At 42.4% G+C, this 20,717-nt stretch overlaps 2 protein-coding genes across 16 annotated transcripts; one reads left to right on the plus strand and one right to left on the minus strand.

Annotated features, from left to right (window-relative positions):
- The first annotated feature begins 714 nt into the window (after nt 1–714).
- LOC118371174 (PHD finger protein 7-like) lies at nt 715–9,906 on the plus strand. 7 transcript variants are annotated; one of them, XM_035756520.2, is made up of 18 exons: nt 715–1,091; nt 2,363–2,467; nt 2,634–2,767; nt 2,929–2,963; nt 3,414–3,490; nt 4,964–5,034; nt 5,151–5,200; nt 5,334–5,398; nt 5,511–5,533; nt 5,755–5,819; nt 5,946–6,024; nt 6,454–6,554; nt 7,306–7,340; nt 7,434–7,740; nt 8,448–8,520; nt 8,665–9,078; nt 9,210–9,281; nt 9,506–9,906. In XM_035756520.2, exons 1-12 carry the CDS (start codon nt 972–974, stop codon nt 6,524–6,526), a joined length of 897 nt encoding a protein of 298 aa, XP_035612413.1. In that variant the 5' UTR covers nt 715–971; the 3' UTR covers nt 6,527–6,554; nt 7,306–7,340; nt 7,434–7,740; nt 8,448–8,520; nt 8,665–9,078; nt 9,210–9,281; nt 9,506–9,906. The 7 variants fall into 7 exon arrangements, with proteins under 7 accessions (XP_035612413.1, XP_052378195.1, XP_052378196.1 ...); XM_052522235.1 differs by having other exon boundaries at nt 7,434–7,480; nt 7,584–8,520; XM_052522236.1 differs by having other exon boundaries at nt 7,434–7,480.
- A 2,790-nt stretch (nt 9,907–12,696) lies between these two features.
- LOC118371175 (RCC1 and BTB domain-containing protein 1-like) lies at nt 12,697–20,022 on the minus strand. Of its 9 annotated transcripts, none has more exons than XM_035756533.2 (12): nt 19,887–20,022; nt 18,595–18,766; nt 18,292–18,442; nt 17,949–18,115; nt 17,266–17,424; nt 17,002–17,109; nt 16,772–16,914; nt 16,486–16,679; nt 16,280–16,406; nt 15,569–15,720; nt 15,218–15,348; nt 12,697–14,986 (listed from the first exon to the last, which is right to left on the minus strand). In XM_035756533.2, exons 2-12 carry the CDS (start codon nt 18,718–18,720, stop codon nt 14,846–14,848), a joined length of 1,599 nt encoding a protein of 532 aa, XP_035612426.1. In that variant the 5' UTR covers nt 18,721–18,766; nt 19,887–20,022; the 3' UTR covers nt 12,697–14,845. The 9 variants fall into 9 exon arrangements, with proteins under 9 accessions (XP_035612426.1, XP_035612424.1, XP_035612423.1 ...); XM_035756531.2 differs by having other exon boundaries at nt 18,595–18,823; XM_035756530.2 differs by having other exon boundaries at nt 16,588–16,676; nt 18,595–18,823; nt 19,784–20,001.
- Between the last annotated feature and the right edge of the window lie 695 nt (nt 20,023–20,717).

Below are 20,717 nucleotides of genomic sequence, written 5' to 3' on the forward strand. Positions count from 1 at the left end.
ATAATGTTTACATACCCTACATTACTCATCTCATATGTATACGTATATAATGTACTCTATATCATCTACTGCATCTTGATGTAATACATGTATCACTAGCCACTTTGTTTACATGCCCTACATTACTCATCTCATATGTATATACTGTACTCGATGCCATCTACTGCATCTTGCCTATGCCGTTCTGTACCATCACTCATTCATATATCTTTATGTATATATTCTTTATCCATTTACACTTGTCTATAAGGTATTAGTTGTGGAATTGTTAGGTTAGGTTACTCGTTGGTTATTACGGCATTGTCGGAACTAGAAGCAAAAGAATTTCATTACACTCGCATTAACATCTGCTAACCATGTGTATGTGACAAATAACATTTGATTTGATTTGAAGCTAGATATCATTATATCGGCAGCCGATAAGTTTTGGGGGCTCCAAGACTTTACAGCAGAAGCACTACCGACTTTTGTTGCTAGGAAATGTCCCCTCTGGGTTGGGACCTGAGTAAAATGAGTTTAAAAAATGTACAAAATTACAGAAAAGCATAATGATTTTGTTTAGTAATTTTAAAAAAATGTTTGGTAGTTGGAATTATATTTTATTTTACCCAAATATTTAAATTTTTTGGGATCTTTATTATTCACCCGAACATTAGGTGGCGGAATGCACATTTCATGTCTGCGAAAGCCATTATACCATGGAAGCAGAAGCACCATAGAAGTAGAAGCAGGACGATTATTTTTGCCTACTCGGAAATTACGATACGAAACGTTGACCCTTCTGAACGAATACAGAGTCAGGCGGGGCCCAACTATTCGATTCATATCGCGTGATTTCTGTATTAATGTAGAAGAAGCGAAAAGAAATTCGACGTTGCGAACGTACGGAGATTAAGTCGATCCGCTCATACTTACATTTCTAGCACGCTGTGGTTTTCTGTCAAATTGCTAAAGATAACAAGACATGGAGAATGGGTCCCGAGCCACATGGTAGGAAAATACGATGCGTACTTTGTAAAAGTTCCAAGGAAAATCTGACAACTGGACCATTATCGACGAAAGATTCTGTCACCGCTCATCAGAACTGCTTGGTAAGATTCGAAAAGCTCTGCCGTGACCTATACTTTTGTTTTGGGGGAATATTTTGGTACTGCTAGGCTAACTACGATATTTTTGGGGAAGGAACTAAAACGAGTCAATCAAATTTTCAGATTTAGTAGACAACAGCATGTGGAAAACAGCTGTCGATTGACACATTTAACAGTGGGGTTCTGACCCGGCCCTTACCTAGTGTTATGATTAGTCTATTGCAGCCAGGGGTTCTCGGACCCTAGGTACTGCATTTAAAAAAATTAATATTACTAACAAATTAAACGAACTTTGGCAAAGGGATTTTAGGAATAGGTTTAGTGTTATACAATGTAATATTATTAATATAAAATTGATGTTATTAACCCTGGGCAACATGGGCCTGGGAGGCTCACAGGGATATTGGTATCCACAGTACTCCACCAATTATTAATTTGACAGCTCAATCATTCTTGTATTCCCCTAAATGTTATTGTATTTTTTAAAACATAAATGCACTGTAATGTAAGCTTTAAAACGGAAAAATGTTCTCTCTGCCTCATGGCAAAATGTGTATAATTGCAGGATATTAGGTTTAAAGCTGCAACAACAACAATATCTCTGCCCCATGACAAAATGTGTAGAATTGCAGGATATTAGCTTAAACTGTAATAATGTCTCTACAATGCCAAGAGATGGGACTTTAGAATGTTACTTCCCCAGGCCACCGAGATTGGGTTCCATGCACTGACAGTCATAGTAGAACTTCTTGTATGCTATTTATCTCACTTGAGTTTTGTTCTGATTGAGGGGGTCCCTGAAGAATTTGATATCACGAAAGGGTTCCCTGGACTCTAAACGTTTTGAGAAGCCCTGGTCTATTGACTCAAAGAGAGTGAACACTACAGAAGTACACCTCACCTTGTATGATCGGCTTTGTTGTTTGTTTGTTGTCCCATTTAAATCCTGAATGCAGCTCGTTTGGGGACACTGATTTTCCTATCATGATAATATAATTGACATGCCTTATGAGCTATCTTACCCCATCAGAACCCAAAATAACATTGTTTATAAACAAAGAAATACAATGTGATTGTAAACAAACACTGTATATCTTCAAAACATGGTTAAAACTATCAATTTGATCCCATGAATGGCCAGTCCATGCATCCATAGGTCCATCTATGAATTTGATTGGTTACATAATATTTATCAAATGAAACTGTTGGGGCTGCCATTTGGTGTTTGAATCCCAGATTGCCCCTTTAACTCTTCCATGTGTTTTGAATTGCAGCTTTATTCATCTGGGGTTATTTGTCAGAACTCGCCAGAGTTTGACGACTTGTTTGGTTTCACTGTAAAAGATGTCCAGAATGAGATGAGGAGGGGAAACAGACTGGTGAGGTTATTTTAATGTTTCCCTTAGTGTTTGACATAAGTTGTTCAAACCATGATAGTTGTTTGAACTAATTAAGTCGTGTGTGTGTTGTTTCAGTAATGTCTGATGGTTTTGGTTTTGTTGGCCTACTGTCACTGTACAAGCAAACTGTATCCCCCCCCCCCAGATTTGCTACAGGTGTAAGAGGAAGGGTGCCACGGTGGGGTGTGAGGTGAAACGCTGTCAGAAGTCCTACCATTACCCCTGTGCTGTGGAAGACGGGGCCCACAACGTCGAAGACCGTATTGAAGGGAAGTATACGTGAGTGCAAGGCATAACACCTTTTCTTCCTAAACAACTGTGAAATATATTTTTGAACTTCGTTGTATAGGACAATGGGTCTCAACTGACCAATTTAATAGATAAAGTTAATGAACATGTTATTGACTGGGTCTCTATGACCGTGTCTCTGTTTGTTACAGGGTGTACTGTCAGAAGCATAATCCAGAGTTAGGAGGTGAGGTGGCTGCTGGTTATTTTTATGTGTCCATCTGCCTGTAGGCTAGGATTGAGTGGTATCCAGATTTCTGTACCTTCAATTCCATTCTCCTGTACCATACTGGGGAATCCGGTATTTCCAGCAGTGCCCACAAGGGGTGCTATTTCTTAAACTAAATAAAAAGCTAACAGCTAACAAGCACGTATTGAAAATCATACCGTCTGTATTTCAAAATACCACAGTATACGATCCAAGCCTATAGCAGGAATAAATGAATTTTCCATCCCGATACCCATCTGGATGTGTTTAGTTTATTAAATAGCAGTTAGTCCATCAGGGCAAATCTTCCTGGCTTGGTACACAAACACGCAGCCTCTGCCAGTCCAGCTGGCCGTTTCAACAAAAAACTGTAAGTTAATGAGGTGTTACTTTGACTTGTTCTTGAGGATTGTTTCTGTCTCAACACAGCATCCAATGGTACATCTTTGTCCTGCAACGGTGATTCAGACACAGAGAAGAACAACAATGGAGAAACGTCATCCAAGGTCTGTATGCCACTGACTGTAATGTAAGAATTTAATAACACGCACACAGGTCATTTATGAAAATGGATAGTTAATAGCTAGGCCTATATATGATTGATTAGCTGGTCACTATTCCTGTCTTCTGGTCATCATTGAACAACATCATCTAGCTGAAGGCTCAGAAATGAATACAAATCACGTTTCTCCCTCCAAATAATGGTCCTGTAGTGTACTAAACTCAGCAAGAACGTCCCTTTATCAGGACCCTGTTTTTCAAAGATAATTCGTAAAAATCCAAATAAGTCACAGATCTTCATTGTAAAGGGTTTAAACACTGTTTCCCATGCTTGTTCAATGAACCATATTCAATTAATGAACATGCACCTGTGGAACGTTCGTTAAAGACACTAACAGCTTACAGACGGTAGGCAATTAAGGTCACAGTTATGAAAACTTAGGACACTAAAGAGGCATTTCTACTGACTCTGAAAAACACAAAAAAAAAGATGCCCAGGGTCCCTGCTCATCTGTGTGAATGTGCCTTAGGCATGCTGCAAGGAGGCATGAGGACTGCAGATGTGGTCAGGGCAATACATTGCAATGTCCGTACTGTGAGATGCCTAAGACAGCGGTACAAGGAGACAGGACGGACAGCTGATCATCCTCGCAGTGGTAGACCATGTGTAACAACACCTGCACATGATCGGTATATTCAAACATCACACCTGCGGGACAGGTGCAGGATGGCAACAACAACTGCCCGAGTTACACCAGGAACGCACAATCCCTCCTTCAGTGCTCAGACTGTCCGCAATAGGCTGAGAGAGGCTGGACTGAGGGCTTGTAGGCCTGTTGTAAGGCATGTCCTCTCCAGACATCACCGGCAACAACGTCACCTATGGGCACAAACACACCGTCGCTGGACCTGACAGGACTGGCAAAAGTGCTCTTCACTGACGAGTCACGGTTTTGTCTCACCAGGGGTGATGGTCGGATTCGTGTTTATCGTCGAACGAATGAGCATTACACCGAAGCCTGTACTCTGGAGCGGGATCGATTCGGAGGTGGAGGGTCTGTCATGGTCTGGGGTGGTGTGTCACAGCATCTTCGGACTGAGCTTGTTGTCATTGCTGGCAATCTCTACGCTGTGCGTTACAAGGAAGACATCCTCTACCCTCGTGTGGTACCCTTCCTGCAGGCTCATCCTGACATGACCCTCCAGCATGGAAATGCCACCAGCCATACTGCTCGTTCTGTGCGTGATTTCCTGCAAGACATGAATGTCTGTTCTGCCAGGGCCAGCGAAGAGCCTGGATCTCAATCCCAATGAGCATGTCTGGGACCTGTTGGTAGGAGGGTAATACAAATATTTACACATGTTAAGTTTGCTGAAAATAAACGCAGTTGACAGTGAGAGGACTTTTCTTTATTTGCTGAGTTTATAACCTAAAATAATATAGCCTAAAGTTAATCAATATTCATTCCCAATTGCAGCTGTTTTGTGTCATCTGTGAAAAGAAAGAGGAGAGCGTCAGTCTAGAACACATCGACAGTGGCATTTTCAAGTGAGTATGAGGAGTCTTTTATTCCAAAACCAATGGCTTTGCTCATTAATTTCTATCATTGTCAGTAAGGGTGATTTATTATGTTGTTGTTAGAGCCTGGAATGCCTCTGTCACAGGTTGTATTGTGAAAAGCATAAACCACTGTCGTTTCAGAAAGAGCTGAATGGTAAGTCATTTAGTCTCCACTGACTCACACTTCCTTTGGTTGTGTGTTACACAAAGGTGTTCTCTGTAGATCAGATACATTTGTAAATGTATGTTTTGGATATGTTGTAATTTTCAAGGACATGCTTTGTCAGGACCCTCATCTTGCAAGTGTGACTACAACACACCTGAAAACCAACGGCAGACACAAACACCCAAGGTGTTTATATTTAGCTTTTAAAAATGGATGCATATCTTCTGCAGTAAAGAAAGTCACTTAATGTAATCGTATGAAAATATAGTGAATCATAATCTCTTTGCTTTTGAAACAGAGACGCTTGAACTTCTCTAACAAGTAAGTATGGAATTGAGGTATGCATGTTGTAGGGTGGTCTGGTTCTTTGGTCCTGTCCAGCTGACCTGCTCTGTTCTGAGTGTGGAGTTCATACTGCTTTATGTATGTTTTTTGCTGACAAACAGTTCAGTAAATGTGTCTCTCTCATTCATAAAATATGGACTGGATTCTTTGGGGACTATTTTCTGAACACTGCGCCCGTTCTCACTTTTTTTTGTCAGACAGGAAGTGACATCATCAAGAAAGTCCAAACACAGGAGGATAATGGATAACTCCTCAGACTCAGGTTGCTTTATTGTTCCTGTAGCCGCCTTTTTCACTACCTTGATTGTTGTCATTTTTTAAATAAAGTTTATACAAAGACATGAGCAACACATTGCATTGATTAGTATGTTGGTGTGTTCTGTAACAGATGGAGATGTGAATAGGATTGATATGAAGTTTTCCCCTCTGGAGTCCAATCTAGAAGACCTTGTCAACTCTGAACACAGGTAATGGTGATAGTGCTCTCATCTAGTTTCAATTAAACTACTTTCAATGGAGGCAGTGCATATTTTTTTTTAACCAGGTAGGCCAGTGAAGAACAAGTTCTCATTTACAACTGCGACCTGGACAAGATAAAGCAAAGCAGTGCGGCAAAAACAACAGAGTTACATATGGGAATAACAAACGTACAGTCAATAACACAATAGAAAAATCTATGTACAGTGTGTGCAAAGTACAGATACTGGGGTGCAAAATAGCAAAAAAAATATATAATAACAATATGAAGTAGATGGGTGTGCTATTTACAGATGGACTGTGTACAGGGATTGGTAAACTGTTCAGACAGCTGATGCTTAAAGTTAGAGAAGGAGATATCAGTATCCAGCTTCAGTGATTTAAAAAATATATTTTTTTATATATTTTTTTGCAATTAGTTCCAGTCATTGGCAGCAGAGAACGGGAAGGAAAGGTGGCCAAAGAGGAGTTGGCTTTGGGGATGACCAGTGAAATATACCTGCTGGAGCGCTTGCTACGGGTGGGTGTTGCTGTGGTGACCAGTGAGCTGAGATAAGACAGGGCTTTACCTAGCAAAGACTTATAGATGACCTGGAGCCAGTGGGTATATGTAGCGTGGACCAGCCAACGAGTGCATACAGGTCGCAGTGGTGGGTAGTACATGGGGCTTTGGTGACAAAATGGATGTCACTGTGATAGACTGCAACCAATTTGCTGAGTAGGTCGTTGGAGGCTATTTTGTAAATTACATCGCCGAAGTCGAGGATCGGTAGGATAGTCAGTTTTATAAGGGTATGTTTGGCAGCATGAGTGAAGGAGGCTTTGTTGCGAAATAAGCCGATTTCTAGATTTAATTTTGGATTGGAGATGCTTAATGTGAGTCTGGAAGGAGAGTTTACAGTCTAGCCAGACACCTAGATATTTGTCCACATATTCTAAGTCAGAACCGTCCAGAGTAGTGATGCTAGTCGTTCTAGCGGGCAACAATCGATTGAAGAGCATGCATTTAGTTTTTAAAAGCAGTTGGAGGCCACGGAAGGAGTGTTGTATGGCATTGAACCACGTTTGGAGGTTTATTGGTTTATTCTGACATTTCCTTACCTTCCAAGGCTCTCTGTTGTCAAGGTTGTTTAAATAGCATGTTATCATTTCAGTGTTGAGGCGTTTCCTGTGTAGGTCAAATGTTATAAAAAGGGAAGGAGGGGGATAGTTGCCTGCCTCTGTAGCGTACAGTGACACAAGATTATTGATTTTGCGCTCTTACTTCACAGTAATCATGCTGAGACCACCATTGCTTCCACCACAGGTAAAACATGTCAGGACACACATTAACACACCACATTACCAGGATGTTTAATATCAAACCTAATCATATCAAACCAACTGTAATTTTCCTTAGGAAATTAGCCAGCACCTGAAGATGGGGACTGTACATTAATCGACTCCGTGAGTTACACAACTTTATTTCTTTGACTACTCTTGTCCAATATTTCTCCTGTGGCATTACTGTATCTCTATACTGGTCCTAAACCATTGATTCAACCATAAGGTGCTACAGAGGGTAGTGCGTACGGCCCATTACATCACTGGGGCCGAGCTCCTTGCCATCCAGGACCTCTATACCAGGCGGTGTGTCAGAGGAAGGACCTAACATTCTTCTGACACCATCCACCAAAGCCATAGACTGTTCTGTCTGCTACTGCACGGTAACGGTACCAAGTCTGGAACCAATAGGACCTTCTACCCTCAAACCACGAGGCTACTTTACAAGACTACTAATCATATGGCTACTCGGACTACCTGCATTGGCCCTTTTTTTGCACTCTATGCACACACTGGACTCCTCTCTCTCACTCACTCACACAGTTAACATAAACATATGCATACTGACGCCACACTCACCACATACGCTGCTGCTACTGTCCATCTGTCACTTTAACCCTAGCTATGTGTACATATCTACCTCAATTACCTCGTTCTCCCTGTACATAGCCATGTTATTACCTCGTACCCCTGCACATTGACTCAGTACTGGTACTCCCTGTACATAGCCATGTTATTACCTCGTATCCCTGCACATAGACTCGGTACTGGTACTCCCTGTACATAGCCATGTTATTACCTCGTATCCCTGCACATAGACTCGGTACTGGTACTCCCTGTACATAGCCATGTTATTACCTCGTACCCCTGCACATTGACTCTGTACTGGTACTCCCTGTACATAGCCACATTATTTCTACTCGTTATTCACTGTATTTATTCCTTGTCACTTTCTATTTGTATTTTTTTACAAATCTTTATCTTTTAACCCTGCATTGTTGGGAAAAGGACCCATAAGTAAGCATTTCACTGTTAGTCAACACCTGTTGTTTATGAAGAATGTAACCAATTGAATTTGATCTTTCTCCAGGATGCTGGGTCCCAGAGTCTTTTGCTGCCAGTGATGCTGTGTGTTGCATCTGAAGAACCCTCTCAGGCCACAGGTAGTTACAGCTCCTCACCTCTCACCTGTACGCTCACTTTTCATGAACTCTTACATATAATCCCTCCCTACTAGCCAGGAAGGAACAACTCAAATTGTTGAGTTCTCTATCATCTCGCTCCTTCTGTGTTCTCTATCCTCTCAGTGTGCAGTTCTGAGTCTTGTCAAGGTTCTGTTCCGCACTCACCTGGTTCACCACACGGCAGCTCTCACTCACCTGGACCTGCTATTGATCCCATCTTGCCTGTCCACTCACCTGACTGCTCATCCGTCCACTCTGGTCCACTCAATTTGGCCAGCACAGCTATTGTGTGTTATGGCCCAGTATCCTCTCCTCCATCTCCCTCTACTCCCTCTCCACACGCTGTCTCCCAGTGTCCCCTTGCAAGGCCTGGAGGCCCGGGTTCACTTGGTGGTTCTGGCTCCGGCAATGCAGCCAGCAGGGTGTTCTGGAGGAGGTGTACCGAAGCAGGGTGTACAGAGTCAATCTTCACCACCTTCATCTCTGACATGGTCGGCATCTCCAAGAGGATCCTGTCAGATCAGGCCAGTCAGGAGGGTGAGTGGAACGGCTGGGGGGGTTGGCTGGTATATTAAATAAAACTGTCACCAATTGAACACTGTAATCAGAATTGCAGGCTTCATTTATTTTCTTTCGTATGTTTTTGCTTTCTCTGTCATCCTTCACAGATTATGATCTCTCTCTGAAAGTGATTGAGGCCTCTGGAAAATTATCACAGATGCTTTCACAGCAGGAGAGAGGTGAGAATTAGTGGATTAATAACAGAGTTAGGAGTTTTTATAGCGTTGTGCAAATGGTAAGGCTTCTTATTTTCAAAGCTTGTGAAGCCTGTATTCATATTTTTCTAGCCCAGACCCATTGTTTGTTGTATGCTCTGTACATTGCTCTACATGCACTTCGTGAGCCTTTAAACAACTAATAAAATGCAAATATAAATCAAATGTATTCTCCCTCCTTTGTTCAGAGTTTAAGAAGAAGCAAAGGGAGCTACAGAGAGCTACGGCAGCCATAAGAGAAGCCAGGTCAGCCCTGAAAAGATGAGCGGCACTGCCAGAAATTACAGCCTTCAAAGTTCAATTCACCTTTCCTCATTTATATTTATAATTTGATTTCTCAAATGTTTTTTGAAAAAACTTGTTCCGCTTTCTTATCATAATACCAAACACATAACCTAATCTTATATTACTACCGTGTTTTATATCTAGTAGAAGCAATTGTCAAACAAGAAGAGGCTGGCTTTTTCACTTGCCAGAAAAGGGACTTTATAGCTTCACCAATGTAAAAAAAAAAAATGTACAGTACCAGTCAAGTTTGGACACGCCTACTCATTCAAGGGTTTTTCTTTATTTGTACTATTTTTTTTTTGGGGGGCATTATTAGTTTTTTTATTGTAGAATAATAGTGAATACATCAACTAGGAAATAACGTATGGAATCATGTCGTAACCAAAAAAGTGTTAAACAAATCAAAATATATATTTTAGATTCTTCAAAGTAGCCACCCTTTGCCTTGACAGCTTTGCACACTCTTGGCATTCTCTCAACCAACTTCACCTGGAATTCTTTTCCAACAGTCTTGAAGGAGTTCACACATATGCTGAGCACTTGTTGGCTGCTTTTCCTTCACGCTCCGTTTCAACTCATCCCAAACCATCTCAATTGGATTGAGGTCAGGTGATTGTGGAGGCCAAGTCATCTGATGCAGCACTCCATCCCTCTCCTTCTTGGTCAAACAGCCTGAAGGTGTGTTGGGTCATTGTCCTGTTGGAAAAACAAATGATAGTCCCACTAAGCGCAAACTAGATGGGATGGCGTATCGTTGAAGAATGCTGTGGTAGCCATGCTGGTTAAGTTGCCTTGAATTCGAAATAAATCACTGACAGTCACCAGCAAAGCACCATCACATTCTTCACAGTGGGAACCACACATGCGGAGATCATCCGTTCACCTACTCTGCGTCTTACAAAGACGATAGCTGTTGGAACCAAAAAATCTCACATTTGGACTAATCAGACCAAAGGACAAATTTCCACTGGTCTAATGTCCATGGCTCGTGTTTCTTGGCCCAAGCAAGTCTCTTCTTATTATTGGTGTCCTTTAGTAATGGTTTCTTTGCAGCAATTCAACCACGAAGGCCTGATTTTACACTGTCTCCTCTGAACAGTTGATGTTGAGATGTCTGTTACTTGAACTCTGTGAAGCATTTATTTGGGCTACAATCTGAGGTGCAATTAACTCTAATGAACTTGTCCTCTACAGCAGAGGTAACACTGGGGTTTCCTTTTCTGTGGCGGTCCACATGAGAGCCAGCTTCACCATAGCTCTTGATGATTTTTGTGACTGCACTTGAAGAAACTTTGAAAGTTCTTAATGTTCTACAATGAGGGACTGTTGTTTCTCTTAGATGATTTGGGCTGTACTTGCCATAATATGGACTTGGTCTTTTACCAAATAGGGTTATCTTCTGTATACCACCCCTACCTTGTCACAACACAGCTTATTGTCTCAAATGCATTAAGGAAATAAATTCCACAAATTAGCTTTTAACAACCACACATGTTAATTGAAATGTATTCCAGGTGACTATCTCATGCAGCTGGTTGAGAGAATGCAAGGAGTGTGCAAAGCTGTCAACTTAAAGGGTGGCTTACTTTGAATAATCTTAAATATATGTTGATTTAACACTTTTTTGGTTACTACATGATTCCATGTTATTTTGATATCTTCACTATTTTTCTACAATGTTTGGAAATAGTAAAAATAAAGAACCTTGGAATGAGTAGGTGTCTTGACTGGTACTTAATAAAATATTTCCCCCTAACCCTACCACCTCTCTCCTAATTGGAGTAAAGTAATGAACAATAACACTTAGGCTTCTACTTCCAGTTTATACATACTATATACATTTTACAGACAATCTTTTTTTGTTTTGAATCCCACCCTTCAGCTCCACTCAACCCCTCCCATCTATCTCTTAACACCATAATCCATGTTTGATTTATATTTGCCATACATTTTTTAAATGTGCTGTGATGCTTCACAAAAGTTCTGAACCTTTCTATTCTCATAGTTTCTACAGATTGTAAATTAGTCAATAGTTTTGGCAAAAATGTTTGACTTTTCAAATCACCCAGTAGTGCTATATATATAATTCTATTTGTTGCAAGAATTTTGTGTAATTCAAAGTTTTGAATCCGGCGTTGTTTTGCGTATTGGTTCCTAAACCATGTGTCATGGAATCAGTACATCAAAAATGTCTTCCCAAATATTTTGCAATCGATACGGCACAGCGGTCAATTTTTTGGTCCTTAATTAAATGAAACTGGTGTATATAATATATATATATTTTTAATCAATTTGTCTAGTGCATGGCCAGCAGACAAGCTTCTTACTGTTCTGTGGTCTGGGGAAATGCATCAGCAAGTGACATTAGGAGGCTACAGATTGCACAGAACAAAGCAGCAAGGATTGTTTTAAGGTGGAAATATGGTTCTTCTGTTGTAGTCATGCTGCCATGCAATAACGAAATTGAATAATTTATCTGAGTAAGCCAATGTATATATTTCAATATATACATTGACACAATACATAGGAAAATTGTGCTGGACTATGGTAGATAATTGATTCTTCATCTTTTTAGACTGTTAAGAGTATTTCTGGTCAATATGTTAGTTTATGTCTGTAACAGTGTGTTATATGTGAAATAATTTTCAAATAACTGAAAGTGAGCGGTTGTAATCTGAATAAAGGGGAGAGACATTCTTAATAATCTGCTAGAGAACCAGTTCGGAATATAATAACTGTTGTATGACAGACCTTTAGTGAGAGGTCTAACGCTTTAATCATTTCTGCCCTCCAAATTCATTATATAAATAGGCCCGTTTCATTTGGTCTGGCTTGCCGTTCCAAATAAAGTTGAATATTTTTGCTCATTTATAAAAAGTGTAGGCAAAACCATAAGCAAATATGTAAACTGTAATATGACTAGAGTTAATCAGGGTGATTTTTTCCATTAAAATTGGAGTTAATTTCTTTCTTTTGGGGAATGTATACTGAGTATGTCCACATCACCGTCAGACCATTTTATTGGAAAACTACACGGTAAAGTAAAATATGTATTTGTGATCTAATACATAATATAGCACACGTATCATAATTAGGTTTTAATCCAGAGTTTATAAAAATGATCTAGATCGCGCAGGGATCCATATTGTTGATTTAAAAGAACATGAGTCAGTGTACAATGACAACTTTGTTTTCAAGCCCTGGATTTCTAACCCTTTGATATGATAGCGGACAACCTTGTTTTACTTCTCTTGACAGTTTAAAACTTTGAGAAGTTTATAACTAAATGCCTGAAATATTTAAACTCCAGTCAACTTTATCAAAAGCCTATTCAAAGTCAGCTGTTCTGTTTCCAGTACTTGTCTTATCTCCAATATGTCAACCATGTAAAAAAAATGCATCACAAGATTTCCGTGGTAGCGGAAACTGCATACACGGTAAACGTTGCATGTCGGCTCAGTCGAAAATTACCGCTATAGCGCTGAACTTCGGCGGTGGGATTGAATTGAGCCCTTGTCTTACACCCACCTCCAGCCCACCACCCTTTTCTTTGACTCACTTATACTCCGCCCACTGGTCTGTCACTTTAGGCTCTGCCCACAGAGCTTTTATCCAACAGATCAACTGTGTGCTGCCCTCAGAACAGGATCCAATAAGGTCATTTGTATTGGTCATATTGAGGAAAGTTAACTGGCACACCACTCTATAGAATTGGCATAGAAATGAATTACTGTCAGTTGGAATCATATAAAAACTCAACTGGAATCTCAGCAGCTCCTCACAACAAAGCAGCCTTCACCCAGCTTTCTCACACTCAGTGTGTGTAACTAAATATCTACAAGTTGTCTTTAATGAACATAAAAAATAGGTGATTATCAGTTCTGTACAGCTGAGATATAGTGCAAACATTACTGAAAAGTAACAATACCTAAAATGTCTGAAATCATCTGTAACATAGGCTGAAAATATTGCATTCAAAAACCCAGCCAACACAACGTTCTCCAAGAACTCTGTCATAGAGTTTACATTGACCCTATGCACAGGTTTTTGTTGTTGCTCTTTTTGGGAATGATGTGATTTCACACAAGTACAACATTTTTATTGCTCTAACAGATTAAGGCCTAGGTTCAATCAGATCAATAACCGACACCAGCATGGTGGATGTGTTGGAGGTTGAACTGTGGTGGAACCATTAGATCGGTGAGCAGCTGCACTTGATCATTGTCATGAAACCACACCCAGTCCTGTTAGAAGTTCAGAACAAGAAGGTGGGCAGTCAAATTGAAAAATCATGAAACTAAATAATGAGGATTTCTATAGTCTTAATCGAGGTGAAGATTACATCTCACATTCCAGTGTTCAAACTTGTAAACAAGGCTACATGGGATTTATGTTAATGTGACTCCGTGCAGCCAATGGCAATGTTACATTTACATTTAAGTCATTTAGCAGACTCTCTTATCCAGAGCGACTTACAAATTGGTGCATTCACCTTATGACATCCAGTAGAACAGTCACTTTACAATAGTGCATCTAAATCTTAAAGGGGGGTGAGAAGGATTACTTATCCTATCCTAGGTATTCCTTAAAGAGGTGGGGTTTCAGGTGTCTCCGGAAGGTGGTGATTGACTCCGCTGTCCTGGCGTCGTGAGGGAGTTTGTTCCACCATGTCCGCTTTAGGTATAAGACCGGGAACCACTTGTGGATTTGACAGCTAACGCAGTTCCACCTCCGACACCCCAAAAACAACCACTATGCAGATGTTGGCTAAAGCGGATCTGATTGAATCAATCCGTAAGACTGGATCTAATAACCTGAGACCCACCGTTCAATTAGAACACTGAAGATCGCTATCTGTCAGTAGTGACAAGTTATATAATCAATCTCACACAGGCTTTCCCAGAACCCACTGCACCATATCAGAAAGTGCAAACGTGCTCCCCACTCATCAAGAAGGGAAACAAAATACTTGCAAAGAACTCTGGCCTCCAAAGCTGCAAGATGTAACTACCAACCCACAGAGGGAGATGGAAGACGATATAAATATCTAATAACCCCTCTGAACAGTTCTGTAACAGGGGTTAGGGTAACTACTTAACATCCTTTGCCACCCATCATCTGCAGTAAATTGGCAGACGCTACAGCTAACGGAGCCTGGTGGCTCATATCAGATGGCAGACCAGAGCGTGTTTAGCCTAGCGTAGCCCCCTGTGATGGAGACAGATGAGCCGGTTCAGCGCTCAATTCTTGAAGGCTCCACAGCGGCTAGCTCGGCTGATGAACTCTTTGAGAAGGTTGCCTTCGATCTGCCAGAAGGCTGCAGTCTGGGTCACCTCCGTCAGGTGGTTCACACAGAACTTAAAGCAGAACTCCTCCAGGTCCTAGATACACCACATGGTTAAACAGGAAATATGAAGTTAGCACTTGTCCAATAACAAACGCTCGTTTTAGTTTTTCTTTGCTATGGTGTGCCCCAATGAACACAACCCAGGGAGAGTAGGCTTGGTAGAAGTTGCTCCTAGCCACTGGTACAGGGTCAGATGTGTTAATCCGCCTAAAGGTTAAGATTGGGTGAAGAGTTACCTGTTGCTAGGTGTGGAAGCGGGACTGACCTCTGCGTCGTAGCGCACGGCAGCAGCGAGCAGAGAGAAGGCGTTCTCTATGGTGATGCCTCTCTTGATGATGTGCTGACAGAGACGCTTCAGGCGGTTCTCACAGTAGGATGTGGCCAGGTCCAGCAGACCTAACACAACCATAGACAGTCTGGATCACTGTTGGCTTGGGATGTTTGCATACACTGATGTCTGCATCAGTGTTGTTTCTGGACTTTTATAAATCAATGATTGGTCTACAGATGAGGTACACCCCAATATGAGCTTGACTGGTAGCACTGTCACAGCCTTTAACCCTCCCCTATTGATTAATTGCCTTGTCAGTAAGGCATGGCTAGGTGGGGGACTGACCGATAGCATCCTCTGGGGGCAGGTCTATGTTGTCTGTGTAGAGGAACTCTAGGAAGGAGCGGTAGACGGGGTAGGTGAACTGGTCGATCTCTATCACCTCCTTCATGTCTTCATTCCAATGGGACTGGAACATGGACCTGAAGTGCTCACACCTAGCAGTGGAGAGGGGTAGAGGACAGCTATTAGCGTCACTAAATATCCTCCATTTAAAGGGATAGTTCAGAATTTTAGCAACGAGGCCCATTATCTACTTCGAGAGTCACGAACTTGTGGATACCATTTAAGCATGCTAGCTGTACCCAAACACTGAGTCTTTGTGCCAAGCTAGTTAGCATTGGCACACGAATCTACCTCTAACTTCCTTCATACTGGACGCAGATACATAGAAATATTATCCACAAGTTCACCTGACTGAGGAAGTAGGTAAGGGGCTTCATACCAAAATCCTGAACTATCCCTTCAGTGTCTTTGAAAACCACTAATGTAAAGCATGTGTTCTATAATATTGTGAAATAATGCCACATTTCCTCATTCGCCAGGAAAGATAAACATGCAATGGGTCTGGTAAAACAACTTGACTCAATAATAGACCATTCAACTTCAAACTTTCCCAATAATCCCAAAAAGTATTTAGATTTGGAAAGCATTTATTGATGTTAGCTGGATAATTTGATCTTGCTGTGTTAGAGCCCAGTGAGCAATCTGCCTGACCTGATCTTGAGCACAGCCTTGTGCACATTGATGTATTTGCCATCCACGCTGAACTTGAGGTCGGCAGTCTCTGGGCTGTCAAATTCCTTCTTTAAAGACTGGGACACTGTCAGGAAGTCATCATGCTCTGGAGAGAACACACAAACACAATGAAAGTCATCACGCTCTGCCAAAAGGAGAGGACGTACTCAGTCACACACCCTTACCCATAGAGAGCAGCCTCCACATGACAGAGGGCGTGGCAAAGCAAGCAAAAACGTCATCAGTGCAGGAGAAGTGTGTGAGGAAGGGCAAGACGATGGACTGACCCCTACACTGGCCCCACATGTACACCTGGCCACTCTGAGTCTTAGCTGCTGAGGTGTGTGTGGAGTGGCATGCTGCAATCTCTACAATCCTGCTGGAGAGGAGGGAGGAGATCAGTCTGTATTCAGAGACTGCCTCATCTCTTTCTCAGCCATGATGTGTACTGTGTATATACACATTTCTCACCTCTCCTTCTCAGCCATGATCTGGACTGGGCTGAGTTGGTTGCTCTTGTTGCCTGTGCCCAGCTGGCCATAGGTGTTGGTCCCCCAGGCATACAGCAGCCCCTCGTCCGTTAGGGCCAAGGAGTGGGCATAGCCAGACACTATCTGGAAGGGAAAAGAGGGGTTAATGGTAGTGGAGGTAGTGTGTGTGTGTGTGTGTGTGTGTGTGTGTGTGTGTGTGTGCACGCTCACCTGTAGCACACAGAGACCCTGCAAGCCCACCAGGCGACAAGGTGTCAGCTGATTCCCGTTGTTTCCGAGCCCCAGTTGGCCGTTTCCGTTATAGCCCCAGCCATACACCTGAGAAAGAAACAAGCGCACAAACACTCTCTTCGGTGTCCTGCAAGGTTGCTGCATACTTGTGAACCTACAAAGTTAAAGTACACCGGCTGATTGAATACAACAAATACGTAACATATTTAATATCAAACCCACGTTCAAACTGTGGTCACTCACCTCTCCATTCTCAACCACAGCCAGAGAGGAGGTTTGACCACAGGTGATGCTGACGACCACCTTGTTCTGCAGACAGTTGGACACTCTCCTGGGGGTGGGCTGGTTGGCCGTGGACCCTGACCCCACCTGGCCACAGTTATTGTAGCCCCAGGCATACACCTGGACAGGGAGGTCAGAGAATCACATTTCACTGAATATATAATCATTTACTTTAGGTTTAATAATATAGTGCAAAACACTATAGAACATCACACATCTAACAGCAATACAAGTCCAGCCCACTTCCCTGATAATACATCAGGTTCACTCTAGAGTGGTGCCAGTCACTGGACCAGTGACATAAAGCCGACTCAGTGAAAGAACAGCGGGTAACAATAGGGCCTTTATATCAGAGCTTGGATTTACTGGGCCACAGTAAGTTTTTGGAGGTTTGTAAGTAAGGTTTGGACTAGGGCACGATGGTAAGGGGGCTTAGAGCAGGGTTTCTCAATCCATGGTCTGTGGAATGTTGTTGGCCAGCCCCTCAGATGTTTCTGACAGACAAGTGCTATTTTCAATATAGGCAGAACCCCCCTTCTCTCTACCCTTTCATCTTAACCTCCCCAGCATTAATATGGATCATGGGGTGAGGAGTCACAAGCCACCTATCTCCCACTACCCCTCTCCATCCTTCCTTCTCTCACCTCTCCAGTGTTGGTCAGGGCCAGGGAGTGATGTGAACCACAGGCCACTTCCGTCACCCTCTTGTTGAGAAGGCTGGCAGACACCAGCACAGGAGCGACCCCCTGGTTGGTGGTCCCATTCCCCAGCTGACTGTAGCCATTGTGGCCCCAGGCAAACAGCTCGCCCTCTGACACACAATGGAGGAAACGGTGAGTAAGAAACCCCAAATAGTGGTAGAAATACTTTGAACAGGCATCTGGGATAGGGATTAGGGAATCATGTCAGCTCTATTGAAGACATTTCTATGTCCAACATTCTGTGCCATCCTCTTGAATGTTGTATCCCTGTTATGTGCTGTAGTACCCTCAGTGGCCAGGAGGATGTGGGGTCCACTGCCATAGCTGAGGCTGACCACTTTCCTCCCACTCAGAAAGTCCAGCTTCTTAGGTAGGATGGTGCTTTGGCTATCCCCTGTTCCCAGGCAGTTACTGCAGTTCAGCCCAAACACATACACCTAAGGAAGAGAAAGAGAGATGGGTCACTGTTTGAAATAAGCAGACACCAGTCAGCATGTGCTGTGCAGAGTGCATGTGTATTCCAGAAGAGAGACCTAGGAGTGACCACTCCAGATAAAACACTGACTACACCAATCATCTGACCACTTACATCATCATTGTGGGTGATGTAGATGACCTCGTTGGCGGAGGTTCCAAACACACAGGCCTGTCGTATGGACGAGAGCTCCTCGCCTTCCATCAGGCTAAACAGCGGCCATTTTGTCACATCCACCATAGTGCGCCTTGATCTCCGTTGCAACGGTGGAGGGGTGTGTCCCCGGCTATAGGGAGGAGCAGGTTCGTGGTCTTGGTGAGTGATGCTATCCCTGCTTTTCACACTGAATATTAGACAAGAGACATCGAGAGAACACACAGACAGAGCTTACACAACCACCAGAGAACACACTGACAGAGCGCTCACACAACCACCAGAGAACACACAACTCGATGTCAGAGATCAAACACACACGCACTCACAATCATCAGAGCACATGTGGGCACAAACAGTCACACACATACTGTATAACTCAAATACTCTGCAACCCCAGACCACCTTTCATTCTCATTAGTATTTTGAGTTGGTGAAATTGAACAGACAGAACAGACCATTGTCCTGGCCTTTAATCTCTAAATGTTTCCAGATTATAATTTAATCTGTTCCTCACGAACCGCAGGGTTTCACATTTGTATTCTATCCCAGCACAAACCCGAGTAATTGCCAAGCACAATATGAATCCGGTGGGTTAGTGTTGGGGTGGAATAAATCCTAGGAACTGATTTGGAAACACTGACCTTACATGTGGTTAGTTCTATATCCAGTCAGCTGAGACATAGGTAAAAAAAAATATATATATAAAAAGACTTGATACGGTTAAAGCAGGCAGCGAGGCTGGGAATAGTTGCTGACCCTTGATCTCACCCCTACAGATTACCACACGTCAATCGAAAAAAATCAAGTCGAGTCAATTTTCTGACTCTACACAAGCAAAACTCTCAACTAGTCAGTTTAGTACATCAGAAAAGAGAGTAACTAATGTTAATGCTACAACCGAAGACGCATTCACCTTTTATCGAGTATATTGATGAAATTAGTAGCTAGTTAGCTCGTGGAACTTTAGCTGATTAGTTAGCCATCTAAAGTTACCTTTATAGTGATCAGTACACACTCGCCTTAAATGACTGCGGACCTGGCTAGATAACGTTATCTAGAAAGCAAGCCAACAAAACATTCCAGTTGTAACTAAACTAGCTACTGCTAGTAAACGAGTATGCCAGCTGACAAACGTGCATTCACTGACCTACAAGAGCGTTCCATAGTCAATAATGACAACTTTTCCGGGGAGGAAAACAAAATAGATCAAAATGAAAGTATGTTTAAAAGCGTCACACCACCAAGCCTACCTATGAGATGCGTTGGTTTGGTGCTATTACCGGTGGACGGGTAGCTAGCCTCCCGGTCACTGAACCGCTTTCTCCTGCTGCCGCCTCTCGGATAATGTCAGCAGCTCCCTGTTGTTGATGTTGGTGTGTCCGGAAGTGAGAGCCAATACATGTCACGTGATCAACATTCAACCAAGAGGACCAATTCGATGGAAAATCTGTCTCCCTCCAGCAGGTGGCGTTTTTTCGTTGTTTCGCACAGTTGTTACGCGTGCACTGATAGAAGTAGGACACGTGACATTACTGCAACTTTTGAGGAAAAAACACTTTATATCAGTCTCGAGATGGCTATGCATATTCGTAACATGAGGCTAGTAGCATAGCATCTCTCAATTGAATACAGGCGGTTGACACCAACAACCCTCATGGAGAATTCAAAAAGGGTTATCCACCAACCTAGAGAAATGACAGGAGGGAGCTAGATCGTGGACAATGACACCCATTGTTGGGGCAGAGAGATGTATATTGTCAATATACCCTAAATAAACAGGACAAAGGTCACTAGATGGCTGTCTGACAATACAATAAACACCCCCCAAAACACATGTTAAACATTTGCAGTTCTCAACATAATCCTCATTTCAGGTTTTGCAAGAAGCCTGATCTCTCTCCTGATCCAGTTTTGCTCTCAGTTAATCATGAGGGTTATCAGGTGATTCGGGGTGATTCTTTTTTAGCTCTGAAATAAACAAACCACACAAACAACCAGGTGAAGCTACTGACATGGTTACCATTCCCAGTGATTGAAATCCCAGTCAGCTGGGGAGATCAGTCCAAGGGAGATAAAGCTGG

This window comes from Oncorhynchus keta, chromosome 7, assembly GCF_023373465.1.
Source record: "Oncorhynchus keta strain PuntledgeMale-10-30-2019 chromosome 7, Oket_V2, whole genome shotgun sequence".
NCBI lineage: Eukaryota > Metazoa > Chordata > Actinopteri > Salmoniformes > Salmonidae > Oncorhynchus > Oncorhynchus keta.

Excerpts from the sequence above, each read along its gene's own strand:
- LOC118371174 (XM_052522233.1), top strand. The coding sequence starts at position 972 with ATGGGTCCCGAGCCACATGGTAGGAAAATACGATGCGTACTTTGTAAA. Across the intron at positions 5,399-5,510 it reads GGCAGACACAAACACCCAAG|AGACGCTTGAACTTCTCTAA; the intron begins GTGTTTATATTT and ends CTTTTGAAACAG. Across the intron at positions 5,820-5,945 it reads GGATAACTCCTCAGACTCAG|ATGGAGATGTGAATAGGATT; the intron begins GTTGCTTTATTG and ends GTTCTGTAACAG.
- LOC118371175 (XM_035756525.2), bottom strand. Across the intron at positions 18,443-18,594 it reads ACATCACCCACAATGATGAT|GTGTATGTGTTTGGGCTGAA; the intron begins GTAAGTGGTCAG and ends TCTCTTCCTTAG. Across the intron at positions 18,116-18,291 it reads CATCCTCCTGGCCACTGAGG|AGGGCGAGCTGTTTGCCTGG; the intron begins GTACTACAGCAC and ends ATTGTGTGTCAG.